The sequence below is a fragment of the Mesoplodon bidens genome (assembly GCF_964165515.1).
Source record: "Mesoplodon bidens genome assembly, chromosome: 6".
Taxonomy (NCBI): Eukaryota; Metazoa; Chordata; class Mammalia; order Artiodactyla; family Ziphiidae; genus Mesoplodon; species Mesoplodon bidens.
Genome location: NC_138162.1, coordinates 6,595,698 through 6,610,438, shown reverse-complemented (window position 1 = coordinate 6,610,438; position 14,741 = coordinate 6,595,698). Strand labels below are relative to the sequence as shown.

At 50.4% G+C, this 14,741-nt stretch overlaps 1 protein-coding gene across 1 annotated transcript in view; it reads left to right on the top strand.

Annotated features, from left to right (window-relative positions):
- Positions 1 to 14,741, top strand: part of PRRX2 (paired related homeobox 2) — a 48,696-nt gene that overhangs the window by 32,135 nt on the left and 1,820 nt on the right. The window contains exon 2 of the mRNA XM_081236376.1: positions 14,112 to 14,299. Coding sequence (XP_081092502.1) covers positions 14,112 to 14,299 — 188 coding nt within the window. The remainder of the gene's footprint in view (positions 1 to 14,111; positions 14,300 to 14,741) is intronic.

Below are 14,741 nucleotides of genomic sequence, written 5' to 3'. Positions count from 1 at the left end.
CACAACGGGAGAGCCCGCAACAGTGAGAGGCCCGCGTACCGCAAAAAAAAAAAAAAAGTTCAGTAAATGGAAGCCAAAAAAAAAGGGTGGGAAGTGAGAGTCCTGTCCTCACCACAGGCCCGCACTGTGCTGAGCAGGGCAGCAGAAACACTCAAGACAGCCTGGAGCTTCTCTGAGCTGAACCTCAAACTCACATTTTCCAGCGTGCCTGGAACTCACAGATGGGTCATAAAAACCTGCAGTGATACTTTAAAGGTCAGCCTCTCTGGGAGTACAGCATCGACCCAGAGCTGGGGTCAGGGGAGGTCCCGCCAACCTTGGAAGAGGGGCCGATGGGCACTGCCTTTATCTCAACTGCTATCTGTGGGGACCTGTGCAAGGGACCCCAAGGTGAAACGGGGCAAAGGGACAGGTTCTCCTGGGGCACAAAAGCTGACTCCATCAAGCTGACTTTTTAGCGTGGCAGTCTGTGCACACGATTCAGAAAGTCTATGAACCACCCCCCCCCCAACAAAGTTACATGCAAACTTCTGTGTGCACCTGTGTTTTTCTGGGGAAGGGTGCATAGCATTCCTCAGATTCCTCAAGGGGTTCATGACTGAAATGGAGGAAGAACCAATGAGCCACGGCCTAGGTTTCATTCTGGAAAAGTAATAGTGAGGGGACTTCCCTGGCGGTCCAGTGGTTAAGACTCCACACTTCCACTGCAAGGGGCACGGGCTTGATCCCTGGTCGGGGAACTAAGATCCCGCATGCCGTGCAACGCGGCCACAAAAAAAAAGGAAAGAAAAGTAATAGTGAGGGTAGTGGGCATCTGTGCAGCCCACTGCGTTTAGCGTGTTCTTGGGAAAGCCCTGGACTGTTCCATCCTCTCTGTGTCAGCTTGAGAGGGAGGCATAGATACTGTTCTTGCCCCAGTGCACAGATGGTGGAACCGAGGGCCCAAGAAGGGAACTCTCTTGACTAAGGACACACAGGGTAACGTTTTCCTCAAGCTCAGATGCTCGGGAGAGGCAACCATTGGCTCTCTTGCTGGGCTGCTGGTTTGCCCCACCCCCTGCCAACCGTGCCCAATTGCTGGGTCAGGGATGCGCTCCCGCACGCCCCTCCCCAGGGAACCCAGAAAGAGAGAGAGAGCAGGAAGGAGGAAAATGGGTGTTCTCAGGGGGTTGGACGTCAGTGGTCAGAACTTGGGGTCCCACTGCCTTGCTGGGAGCCCTTGGCTAAGTCGCTGCCCCTCCTCATGGCTCAGTTTCCCCATCGGCAAAAATGAGGGGCTTTGGGGACTTCCCTGGTGGTCCAGTGGTTAAGACTCTGCACTTCCACTGCAGGGGGCACGGCTCGATCCTTGGTTGGGGAAGTAAGATCCCCGCATGCCACTCAGCGTGGCCAAAAATAATAATAATAATAATAAATAAAATTTTTTTTTAAATGAGAGGCTTTGACAGACAATCTGTAAGGATCCTTCAGGACTGAGTCCTGGGAAGACAAGTGTAACAGGCTTGAGATCCCCAGAGCCATTTGCAGCTTTGTTTTAGGACCAAGCCACACGAAATCGGACCTTCTCTGCGCCCGACCCCCAGCCCTCGCCCTGACTCCCAGCAGGTGCTGGCTGTGGGCTTTGAGAGGCCCAGGAGCTCAGAGCTGGGAGAGGAAACCCCACACTGAGCCCTGAGCAGCAGCTTCACCCTGGTCTGGAAATGGTTAATGAGCTTTCCTCCAGATACCAGCCCCTTATTAAAATGTAGGTTTTACAATATATCTGGCATTTGGCCACCAACCTTAGATTAAAACCAGACGGGACAGACGCTAGCCCCCTTCTTAGGCCAAATTTTAAGCAAAGGGCTGCTCTTCCTCCCGATTGGTTCCCGGGCTCCCAATCCCCCTGTACCCCCATTCCAGCCATGTGCCCCCACTTTCTGGAGCTCGGTTTGGGGGTGTCGGGAACAGAGAAGACAGGGCTGACCACAGATGTGAACTTCTGGGTCCTGGAATGCTGAGGTGAGAGGTGATCTGGCCCTGGACCCAGAGGTTTTGGGGGCAGCAGAGGATGTTCCAGGGACCCCAGAGCCTTTGAGATGGTCAGGGGTATCTGGCTTTTGACCTCCCACCTTTCTCTGTGCCTAAGAATAGGACACACATGTTCTCTGCCTGGTAGCTTCATCCCTTTTTCCCTACTTGGGCCCAATGATCATATTTTTCAAAGGCTCCTGGGTCTCTGAAGAAGTTTTGGCCTCACGCATCCCCTTGTGGCGGCCCCCACGTGGAGACATTCTGTCCGGAGAACCACGCCCCCCTTGTGGCAGCTGTCTTACTGAGCATTTCCCCAAAGACCCTGACCCAGAGTGGCTCTGGGGCTTCCCAGGCAGCACTGAGCCACTATCTGGGCCTTAGAGACTCTGTTCTCCCCACTCCCGGTCACATCCCCGCCAAGCGTCCAGGGGATCTCCTTTCCTTGCTATTCTCAGCCAATCCCAGTTTTTCTCTCTACCCCCTCCCTTTTTTCTGTGTTCTTCTTTTTTTTTTTTTTTTTTTTTGCGGTACGCGGGCCTCTCACTGTTGTGGCCTCTCCCGCTGCGGAGCACAGGCTCCGGACGCGCAGGCTCAGCGGCCATGGCTCACGGGCCCAGCCGCTCCGCGGCATGTGGGATCTTCCCGGACCGGGGCACGAACCCGTGTCCGCTGCATTGGCAGGTGGACTCTCAACCACTGTGCCACCAGGAAAGCCCTGTGTTCTTGTATGACGACTTTATTGAGATTTAATTCACAGAACATACAATTCACCCATTTAAAGCATACAATCCAGTGATTTTTAGTCTGTTCAGTTGTACAACCATCACCACAATCGATTTTAGAACATTTTCATCACCCCAGAAGTAAACCCTGCACCCTTTAGTCCTCACCCCCTCACCCCACCCCCATCACCCTCCCCCGGTCCCTGGCAACCACTAATCTACTTTCTGTCTCTATAGATTTGCCTATTCTGGACAGTTCATATGAGTGGAATCGTACATTATGTGCCCTTTTGTCAATGGCACCGTCTTCTCTCACTCAGCGTAATGTTTTCAGGGGTCATCCGTGGTGTGGCATGGATTAGTACTTCGTTCCTTTTTACAGTCGAATAATATTCCATTGTATGGATGTTTGGGGTACCCACTCATCAGCTGATGGGCATTTGGGTTGTTTCGACTTCTGGGCTATTATGAGTATTGCTGCTATGAGCATTCATTCGTATCCAAGTTTCTGTGTGGACATATGGTTTCATTTCTCTTGAGTATACACCTGGGAGTGGAATTGCTGGGTCATATGCTAACTCTATTTTTAGCATTTTGAGGAACTGCCAGGCTGTTTTCCAAAGTGGCTGCATCACTTTTCATTCCTATCAGCAGTGCCTGGGGGTTCTGATTTCTCCACATTCTTTCCACCACTTGTTATTATTTGCCTTTTGATTCTAGACATCCTAGTAGGTGTGAAGTGGTATCTCACTGATTTTGCTTTGCATTTCCCTGATGGCTAATAATGTTGAGCATCTTTCCATGTGCTTATTGGTCATTTGTGCATCTTCTTTGGAGAAATGTCTATGCAGATCATTTGCTCATTTTTAAATTGGACTATTTGTCTTTTTATTGTTGAGTTACAAGAGTTCTTGATATTTTCTAAATACAAGTCTCTTATCAAATATATGATTTGTAAATAGTTTTCCCATTCTGTGGGTTGTCTTTTTACTTTCTTGATCGTGTTCACAAAAGTTTTAAATTTGAAGAAGTCCGATTTCTCTTTTTTTTAAATTTAATTGCTTGTGCTTTTTCTGTCATATCTAAGAAACCATTGTCTGGCCCTTTTGAGGGTAAAGGGAACTGGCTTTGGAAGTTGAGACTTTCATCCCTTTTTTGGAATGAGGGCTTCCTTCATCTACATAATCATTCATTCAGAAATATTTCTGAAACCAAACGACTTGCCCAGTCCTGGGGATACAGCAGTGACAAGGAAAACCCAGCCCCCACCTTCCTAGAGCTTAGGATGGAATGGAAGAGACAAGCATGAAGCAGAAAACCAAAACAGAAGAATGACTTAATTACAGATGTACTGGAGAGGGAAGAGGGCCCAGGAGCCTGTAACAAGGAGATTTGTCCTGGTCTGAGGGCTGGGAAAGACCCCCCAGGACAGGGCATTTAGTCTGAGATTAAAGGCCGGGAAACATTAGCCAGGCAAAAGGGGTGCAGTGCTCTAGGCCAGGAACAGCATGTGCAAAGGCCCTGAGGTGGCAGGAACTCTTGCTGTCCGGTAAGGCAAATCACCTTGGCGCACTGGCGCCTCCACTGAGGTCTCTTGGGGGGGTCCAGTGGCCTGATGGAAGTGTGTGCAGCATGCCATGTCCTTAGTGTGTGTACGGAAGAGGTTCTAGGCCCCAGAGAGACCCAGATGCATTGCAGCTGCCTCCAGGACCCTGCTGAGGATTCGAGAGGACATGCAGGGGCCTCCCCCGGCCTCCTCCAGACTCCAGGGTTAGCCCAAGCCTGCAGATGCCTCCTCATAGCCATACTAGTTACTGGCCTCGGGCTGGGAGGGGGTGGGGGGTGCAGCAGTCCCAGGCTGAGGTGGCCCATGACGCTGGGTTCTTACATGCTGTCTGAGGCCTGTGAGATCATGGGGACATGGATAGGGCCCCAGGGGACCTCTCTGACTCCCTGGGCCCAGCTGTTTCTTCCTTCCTCACCTTCCTTCCTGAGATATTTTCTCCTTCTCTAGACTGGTAGCTATAAAAATGTATCAGCACCTTGGGTTTTTGTTCAAAATGAGTGAGATGAAACATCCTTGGAGGGGCAGCTGGACAGTGGGTGTCGGTGGCTGACTCCCCTCCCCCACTGCCCCAAGCCCCTCCCTCCTGCCCTGTGACACATGCGGTCATGACTCAGCCCTGGCCAGGTCTCTATGGCTCCATAAGGAAGAACCTGGACCCTGGAGACAGGCCAGGACGGGGGCAGACTCTGAAGTCTTCCCACGCTCTTCCAGGGCCTCCTCATTTGTCTGTTCATCTCTTCATTCACTCACTCAACACTCAACAAATATTTGTGGAGCGTTTACCCTGGGCCAGGCCCTGTGACAGGTCCCAGAGAGACAGAAAACAGCAAGTTCCAGTCCCTGCCAGACAAATGACCCTACGTATACGCTGCAACGTGACAGAGGATGATGGGGGGTCTGGGATGGCTTCCTGGAGGAAGTGGCATTCTGCTGAGACCTGAAGGTGAGCCAGGGAGGCAGAGAGAAGTCGCAAGCCCACGAGCAGAGTGGGCAGAGGTCCTCAGGGGAGAGGATGTGCATGTCCAATGTAAATCCTGACCTCAGGGAGGCTGCGAACCTGGGACAGCAGCGCTGAGACCACCCCAGCCCCCCTGACCTGCCACGGCCCACCCAGGGCAGAGCCCAGAAACCCTCAAGACAAAGGCCCCATCCTTCTGTCATGTTCACCGTCAGTTTGTCCAGGGCTGGGCTGGAGGCTGGGGCCAGCTCCTCCCTCAGTTCACCCTGCCAAGTGGCTACCAGGGGAGAAAAGAAAGGACCTGGGGCTGGCAGGGGGAGGACTCTCACTCGCTGTGTGACCCTGGGTAGGTCCTAGCCCCTCTCTGGGCCTCTCTCCCTCTTCTCCTCCGTAAGGCAGAGGCATCCCTGCCTCCCATCTTGAGGTTGCTGGGGGCCTCCAGGGAGGTGATGCTGGGAAGTCCGCCTGTGTGATCTCACCCCACTTTGTGCCTTAGCCCTGGTCCCTGAGTGTCCTGGACTGAGGCCGGCCCGTCCAAACATGAAAGCAGCTCTTAGCTCCTTGTTTGGATTCTGGCTGGGGCAGAGCTGGCCTCCTGGGGAAGCCCCCGGAAGCCCAGGCGCCCTTCTCCAGATGGCTGCAGGCTCCATGCTTCTTCTCCTTCCTCCTCCCTCCTGTCCATCCTTCCTTTCTTCCTTCCAACGTGGGTGACACACTTGGTGCCAGGCGTGACCCTGGCTCTGCCCTCACAGGTCTCACATGCCCCACCCCCTCGAAGCTACCGCACGCTGCATGCTGTTGACAGCCCCCCTGCCCTGTGTGCCGGGGACTCCAGCACAGATCCCAGCTCTAGAGATGCTCCTGTTGCCTTCAGCCCCCGTCTTCTTGGCTGACCCATTCACCCTAAGCCCCTGGGGAGAGACCCCCAGGATCCCGCCGCATGAAGACCTGGGGGTACTCTTAGGGCCGGCCGCCCATGCCAGACTGGTTAAAAGCCTGGGCTCCGTGCCAATCCTCAGGTTTAAGTCCCAGCTCCAGCCTTGACTGGCCACATGGATTTGGCAGGTTTCTTAACCCTGTGCCTCAGTTTCCTCATCTGTAAAATCAGGCTAAGAGCACACAGGTCTGATGGTTGTGAGGGTTCGATTAGGTGGCTCCTGTTACTTCCATTTCTCAGTGCAATTCCTGAGGCTGGTACAGAATAAAGGCTTCATCCACCGCCACGCTGCTGGTGCGCCAGGGCCAACCTGAGGTCCTAAACCAGGACCCCGGCTCCTTTACCGCCTGTCCTGCCTCTCACTTCCTATCTGAGGAGATGAGATTCTCCCTCAAGTCTCTCCTGGTGGCATTTGAGCCAGGGATGCTGCCTTACAGAAGCTAGGGACACCGTTTCCAGAATTCCTGTCGGAGCCCTTCTCCCAGGGGTCTTTCAAAGGAACCCAAGTCTCTACCAAGAGACCTGGGTGTTTGAGGGGGGCAGCCTCTCTGTGCCCCCCACCTCCACTTCCTTCCTCAGACTTCTCTGGCTGTAAATATTTCTGCAGCTTCGAAGCTCCTTTGACCAAGGCCCAGTGTTAATTTGTTAAATCCACGTCAAGGTCCTGGGGACGCGTTGTTTATTTTTGTGAACGTGTTGGCAGAGATCACATTTGGGGTGGGGGGAGGCTGCTTATTCGGTCAGAATAAATGCTAATTAATAAAAGTTATTTATTTGGGTTGGAGCTTGCCATGGCCCCAGGGTCAGGCACAAACTGACTATTTGAAGCAAAAACAAACAGAGAGTGTCTCTCAACGGCTTGAGAAAGGCAGAAACGAAGAGGCCGGATTTATTTGTCTTAGGAAGAATTTGCAGTTAATTCCCTCCAGACTATTTAGACCCTTAAATTACACGGAATAAGAAAAACCATGGGTGCAGGAGAGGGAGCCAGGAACACTTGATCATTTGGCCGAGAGCAGAGTTTTTAAATGTCTTTGGCCTGAAGTCAGCCAAATAAATTGTACGTGTGAAATAATTTAATGGCAGACAACTGTGCGCCAGTCACTTCTTTTTCATTGTAATGTAATAAGGGAGGGAGAGCATGGCTGGCCTCCCCTATGTGAGGCTGTTTTTCTCTTCCCTGATCCCGCCCCTCACAATAGCCCCTAAACAGCCCACGTAAATGGAGGTGGTTTCAGGCTTTATTTTCAATCCCAGAGGAAAGCAGGACTTTTACAGAACAAAAGGAAACTTTGGGCACAGCCCTGACTTGGACGGAGCTGGTCCCAGTACTCGCTGGCCTGAGGCTTCAAGAGTATTTATTTTCCAAATGCTTTAAGCTCAAGCGTGGAACCCCCAGAGGACACACGCCTACCACAATCCACTTCTCAGGGGGTTATTCAGGAACTCATGGTAACAAATATCCAGCACATCTGCTGGGAAGCGGAGTCCAGCCCGAGAGCCCTGGCTGAGTCCAAAGCTGTGGGTTCAAGTCCTGGGTCACCTCCAAGACGCTGCGTGAATCTTCCTGAACCTCGGCTGCCTCTCCTCAGCCTCTGCCCACAGCAGGGACTGGAACCATCCTTCTACTGTGGGCGGGGCGGAGGGAGAAAGATCTTTGTCTTCAGGCGGGAAGAGGGTTGCACACAAGGAAGAAGGCCAAGAGCAGCGAACATATATCAAGCGATTACTATGCTCTTGGCACTGAGTTAAATTCAGCTCCTCCAGGAACTTTGTGTGACCTTGGGCAAGCCGCTGGCCCTCAAGGCTCCCAGAGGTGAGGTCTTCCTCCCAGAGGCTATAGGATGGAGACTCGGGGGCATTTCTGCACCAGTGAGATGACATGATCCATGGTGTCTCCCAGAGCTGGGGCGTAGAGTGTGACAGACCCCCGCATCACCTTCCCCGGGAACCGTGGGAGGCGGCCCCCTCGGAGACAGGCTCACAAACCGGGCCGCCTGAGCCTTCCCACAGACACAGATTCCAGTCCCCGCTGTGTGATCTTGGGTGAACCTCTCAGAGCCTCCGTTTCCCAGTGTGTGAAATGGGCCAGTGCCTCATAGGGCAGATGCCAGGATTCAGTGGATGGAAGCAGACAGAGCGCTTGGCATCCCTCCTGCCCACACCAACTTTTTTTTTTTTAAAGATTTAATTTTAATTTTAATTTTTGGCTGCATTGGGTCTTCATTGCTGCGCACGGGCCTTCTCTAGTCGAGCGGGGGCTTCTCCTGTTGCGGAGCAATAGGCTCCAGGCATGCGGGCTCAGTAGTTGTGGCACGTGGGCCCAGCAGTTGTGGCACACAGCCTATAGAGCACAGGCTCAGCAGCTGTGGCACACGGTCCCAGTTTCTCCTTGGCACATGGGATCTTCCCGGACTAGGGATCGAACCCGTGTCCCCTGCATTGGCAGGCAGACTCCTATCCACTGTGCCACCAGGGAAGCCCCCAAACCAACTTTTGTTGAGCGCATCCCATCATAGCTGCCTTGATGGGAACCCCCAGGGAGATGTGACTCCAGACCAGTGGAGACCAGCTGGTATCAGGGGTGGGGAGAGTCTCAGGTTGTTGGGAAGGGTGTTAAGCGCCCTTGTGTGAGGGTTTCAGCTCCAAGGCACCACACAGTTTGGCCAAAGAGCAGAGTTGTTTCTTCCGGCGCCCACTTGGAGGGGGCCGAGGCTGCAAAATGATTTTCATTTCAACACCCTCAGTTTTGAACTGCTAAATTTCCTGAAAAATTCTCCTTTTTTGGCTGAAATACCTCCTGCGTTGGGTTTGTGCCCAAGAAGCGTTGCCTGAAGGGGGGCGGAAATCGGCTCGCGATGGCTGGTGTTCCAGAAGCTTCTGTCCGCTCTCAGGCTCTTGATCACACAGGTTTTCAGCGCGCAGCCCTTGTTATTTCAGTTTAAGGTTTCTTCCAGCTCAAGGGGGTGGGGAGCGGGGGGTGGAGAGACATTCACCGGCACCAGACATTCTCATCCATCTTCACCTTTTCTTGGAGGAAAGGGGTGAGGAGTGAAGACTGAAGCGGGTCCAGGAGAAGAGGCCAGCTCGCCCGGGGCCGCTCCGTGTTCCCTGCCATTGCCTACCCCACCCCCAGATGCGTCCCATGTTTTCAGTACTTCCCAAAGGGGAAACGTACTGGCCCTCAACTCCTGGCCCTCCCTGCAAACCAGGGCCTCTCTCTCTCAGCACTATGGACACGGTGAATCAGAGAATTCCCTGACGTGGGGCCTGCCTTGTGCATCGAAGTGTACTCAGCAGCATCCCCAGCCTCTGCCTCGATCCTAGGAGCACCCCCTCTCCCAGTCCTGACCATCAGAAATGTCTCCGGACATTGCCAGATGTCCCCTGGAGGCTACATTGCCCTCTGTTGAGAACCACTGGTCCAAACCAAGTAGGGTCATCTTTTTCCCGGCATCCTACCTGATTCCTGCCTGACAACCCCCCACCCTACCCACGATGCAATGACTTACCAGGCTCATGGAACAATTTAGCCTCCGAACAAATCAGCCGGTTGCTTAAGAGTCAGTAAACCCTGCTAACCTGGGAGCTCATTCAAAACCCAGGATTGAGTGGTATCCGTGGCTGGGCCTGGAATGTTCTAGATGCTCAGCTGAACAACTTCTCAGCATCGTGGGAAGCACATAGCACGTATAAAGGGAATGTGTAACTGGGGAAGCAAAAATACAAGGTGTGGCCCCAAATCCAAAAGGTTCACAAGGCATTCTGTTGGCCCAACTGTGGGCAAAACTGACCTTCCTCTCCACCGCTGCTGGGAAGCGTTATGGGGAATTTGGCCACATCTAGCATTTTACTCACTGGCCAAGCAATCCCACTTCTAGGAATCTGTCCCAAATATTCACTGGCAAAAATAGAAAATCATGTTTGCACAAGGTTATTCATTGTGGCATTCTTTAATTGCAAAAGATTGGAAACACACTACGTGCCCATCCATAGGGCTCTGGTTTCAGTTGACTAAACCACGGTACATTCGCACAACCGAGTGGTACAGAGCTGTGAGAAGGTACATGCAGGAGTTCTCTGCACTGGATGGAGGAATCCCTGGGATGTAGTGCTCAGTGGGAAAAAAGGGAGATGCATAACAGGACGTGGTCTGCTATCTTTCAATATAAGAGGGGGAGAAAATACTATACTTGAAAAAAATATTTGCAAAAAGCAATGCTGGGGACTTCCCTCGTGGTCCAGTGAGTAAGACTCCACGCTCCCAATGCTGGGGGCCTGGGTTCGATCCCTGCTCTGGGAACTAGATCCCGCATGCATGCCACAGCTAAGAGTCCACATGCTGCAACCTAGAAGTCCACATGCCATAACCAAAGATCCCGCATGCAGCAGCTAAGACCCGGCACAGCCAATATAAATAATAAATAAATAAATTAATTAAATATATATTTTTCTAAAAAGCAATGCTGGAAGGATAGAGCAAAGGCTAATTTAAAAATTGTTCTGATATGTGGAGGGAGGGAACAAGAGGGAAAATATAATATGGAAATTAATGCAAATAAAGAGGGCTGGGTTTGTTGGGCCAGGTGGAGTGATCTCTGGAGCAAATTAAATAGGAAGAGGCAAGCTTCAGTTTTGGGACTTCCCTGGTGGTCCAGTGGGTAAGAATGCGAGCTCCCAATGCAGGGAGCCTGGGTTCAATCCCTGGTCGGGGAACTAGATCCCGCATGCATGATGCAACTAAGACCTGGTGCAGCCTAAATAAATAAATAAATATTAAAAAAAAAAAAAAAGACAGAGAGACAAGTTGCAGCACCAATGCGTTCAGCGTGATCTCATGCTTGTAAATTTTTTTAAATACACATTTGTAATTTTGTAAATCTTGGGGAGCAGAGGCGGGAGAAGGGAGTAGTTTGTTTCACTTTGTGCCTTTCTGTGCTGCTTGAATCTGTCACTGCGACAAGCAGTGACATTATTTGGTTATTAAAATATACTTTTTTTCCTTACATGAAATCTCCAGAGTTTTAAAAAATTAAATTTAATATTTATTTATGTTTCTCTCTTACTTTTGAATTTTGAGGTAAAGTTTGCATACAATAGTGTAGAAATCTTAAGTGGACCCTTCACTGAGGTTTTGTTTTTCTTCTTCTTCTTCTTTTTTTTTTTAATACAGCAGGTTCTTATTAGTTATCTATTTTATACCTATTAGTGTATATATGTCAGTCCCAATTTCCCAATTCATCCTGCCACCCCCCACCCCACTTTCCCCCCTTGGTGTCTATACGTTTGTTCTCTACATCTGTGTCTCTATTTCTACCCTGCAAACCGGTTCATCTGTACCATTTTTCTAGGTTCCACATATATGCGTTAATATACGATACTTGTTTTTCTCTTTCTGACTTACTTTACTCTGTAGGACAGTCTCTAGGTCCATCCACGTCTCTACAAATGACCCAATTTAGTTCCTTTTTATGGCTGAGTAATATTCCATTGTATATATGTTCCACATCTTCTTTATCCATTTGTCTGTCAGTGGACATTTAGGTTGCTTCCATCACCTGGCTATTGTAAATAGTGCTGCAATGAACATTGGGGTGCATGTGTCTTTCTGAATTATGGTTTTCTCTTGGTATATGCCCAGTAGTGGGGTTGCTGGGTCATATGGTAATTTTATTTTTAGTTTTTTAAGGAACCTCCATACTGTTTTCCATAGTGGCTGTATCAATTTACATTCCCACCAACAGTGCAAGAGGGTTCCCTTTTCTCCACACCCTCTCCAGCCTTTGTTGTTTGTAGATTTTCTGATGATGCCCATTCTAACTGGTGTGAGGTGATACCTCATTGTAGTTTTGATTTGCATTTCTCTAATAATTAGTGATGTTGAGCAGCTTTCATGTGCCTCTTGGCCATCTGTATGTCTTCTTTGGAGAGATGCCTATTTAGGTTTTCTGCCCATTTTTTGATTGCGTTGTTTGTTTTTTTAATATTGAGCTGCATGAGCTGTTTATATATTTTGGAGATTAATACTTTGTCCGTTGATTCATTTGCAAATATTTTCTCCCATTCGGAAACAACAAACAAGTCTTTTCGTCTTGTTTGTAGTTTGCTTTGCAAAAGCTTTTAAGTTTCATTAGGTCCCATTTGTTTATTTTTGTTTTTATTTCCATTACTCTAGGAGGTGGATCAAAAAAGATCTTGCTGTGATTTATGTCAAAGAGTGTTCTTCCTATGTTTTTCTCTAAGAGTTTTATAGTGTCTGGTCTTACATTTAAGTCTTTAATCCATTTTGGGTTTATTTTTGTGGATGGTGTTAGGGAGTGTTCTAATTTCATTCTTTTACACGTAGCTGTCCAGTTTTCCCATCACCACTTATTGAAGAGACTGTCGTTTCTCCATTGTATATCCTTGCCTCCTTTGTCATAGATTAGTTGACCATAGGTAAGTGGGTTTATCTCTGGGCTTTCTATCCTGTTCCATTGATCTATATTTCTGTTTTTGTGCCAGTACCATATTGTCTTGATTATTGTAGCTTTGTATTATAATCTGAAGTCAGGGAGTCTGATTCCTCCAGCTCCATTTTTTTCCCTCAAGACTGCTTTGGCTATTCAGGGTCTTTTGTGTCTCCATACAAATTTTAAGGATCCAGATTTTTTAATGTTTGATTAAATATTCTTTTTTTTTGAAGTATAGTTGATTTACAGTGTTGTGTTAATTTCTGGTGCACAGCAAAGTGATTCAGTTAAATATATATAATCTTTTTAATATTCTTTTCCATTATTGTTTATTACAAGATACTGAATATAGTTCCCTGTGCTATATAGTAAGACCTTGCTATTTATCCATAAAATATACTTTTTTTTTTTTTTTTTTGTGGTACGCGGGCCTCTCACTGTTATGGCCTCTCCCGTTGTGGAGCACAGGCTCCGGACGCGCAGGCTCAGCGGCCATGGCTCACGGGCCCAGCCGCTCCGCGGCATGTGGGATCTTCCCGGACCGGGGCACGAACCCGTGTCCCCTGCATCGGCAGGCGGACTCTCAACCACTGCGCCACCAGGGAAGCCCCCATAAAATATACATTTTTTATTAAGGTACACCAGACCCTGAACCGGACGGGGTTGGTTCTAAGTGCTGGGTGAGTGCAGTGGAGGAGAGGGGATTCCATATGGACTCAGGTGGTCAGGGAGGGCTCTCTGGAGGAGGGAACAATGAGCTGGGCCCTGCAGGAGGAAGGGTCAGCAGTTCAGCCCTTGGGTCAAATTGAAATGTGGAAATAAATAGTAGCTGAACTTCCCCCCTCTCTTCTCCCTCTGTAAATGGGGCATGAAGAGCACCTGTCTATAGGATTCCTGTGAGCATCCATTGAGCTGTGGGTGCCTGCAGTCGACCCTTGACACTGTGACTCTCACTGCTCTTTCTTAATATATTAATATAATTCAACAACAAATACCCATGGAGCGTTTACCATGCCCCAGAGCCTGAGCTAGGAGCCGAGGACACGTAGACATCTCCAGTTGCCCCGCCCCCCCCACACCAGGTCAGTTGTCCCTCATGGCAGTGGGTGCTTGTCCCCGGGCTCCACAGGATGGGGACCTGGCTGCTTTTGTTCACCATTATGTCCCCAGGGCCCTAGCCCTGTGCCCGCCACCCAGTAGGTGCTCAGTAAATGTGTTGCAGAATGGATGGATGGATGGATGGATGAAGGAATGGATGAATTGAGTGAATTAAAGGGAGGTGCTCCTGCTCTCGGGCTGCACCGTCCATCAGCAGAGGGAGACACAGGTAAAAGGCTCAGAGCACATTGCTGAGCTGGTGCCTGAGTCGTGATCATCTCGGCAGCTCCGGGCTGGGGGCCCTGCGGGCACCCACTGCGCGCTGTCCGCTGCCCCGCTGACCCTCGGGCCCCTCCCTCCGCAGGTGAGTGTCCCAGCCCCGGGCGCGGCGGCGCCGCCAAGCGGAAGAAGAAGCAGCGGCGGAACCGCACCACGTTCAACAGCAGCCAGCTGCAGGCGCTGGAGCGCGTGTTCGAGCGCACGCACTACCCTGACGCCTTCGTGCGGGAGGAGCTAGCCCGGCGCGTCAACCTCAGCGAGGCACGTGTCCAGGTGAGTGCTGCCCATCCGTGGGCTCCCCGGGGGAGCGTGCAGCCACCACTCACCCAGGGTTAAGGAGTTGCCAAGGTGAGGTGTTTAAGAGCAGGACCAGCTGAGGCCAGGAGGCCTGAGGTTCAAATCCAAGCCCTGCCACTGACCCGCTGTGTGACCTTGAGCAAGTTACTCAGCCTCTCCGTGCCTTAGGTACCTCCCTGTAAAATGAGGATCACGTGGGTCTGTTTTATAGGGTTCTTACGAGAATGAAAGAAGTTGATATCTTTGTAGCTTAGAGCAGTGCCTGGCACATGGGGTTTGGATAAATAAAAGTCGTTTTAAAGTGTTCAGTGCTTGTTCCGTGCCAGCCCTGAGCTGAGTGCCCAGCATGCACCTCCCTCATTACAACCTCACAGCAGCTAAATGCTCATCTATTCATTCTTTCATTCATCCACTTGCA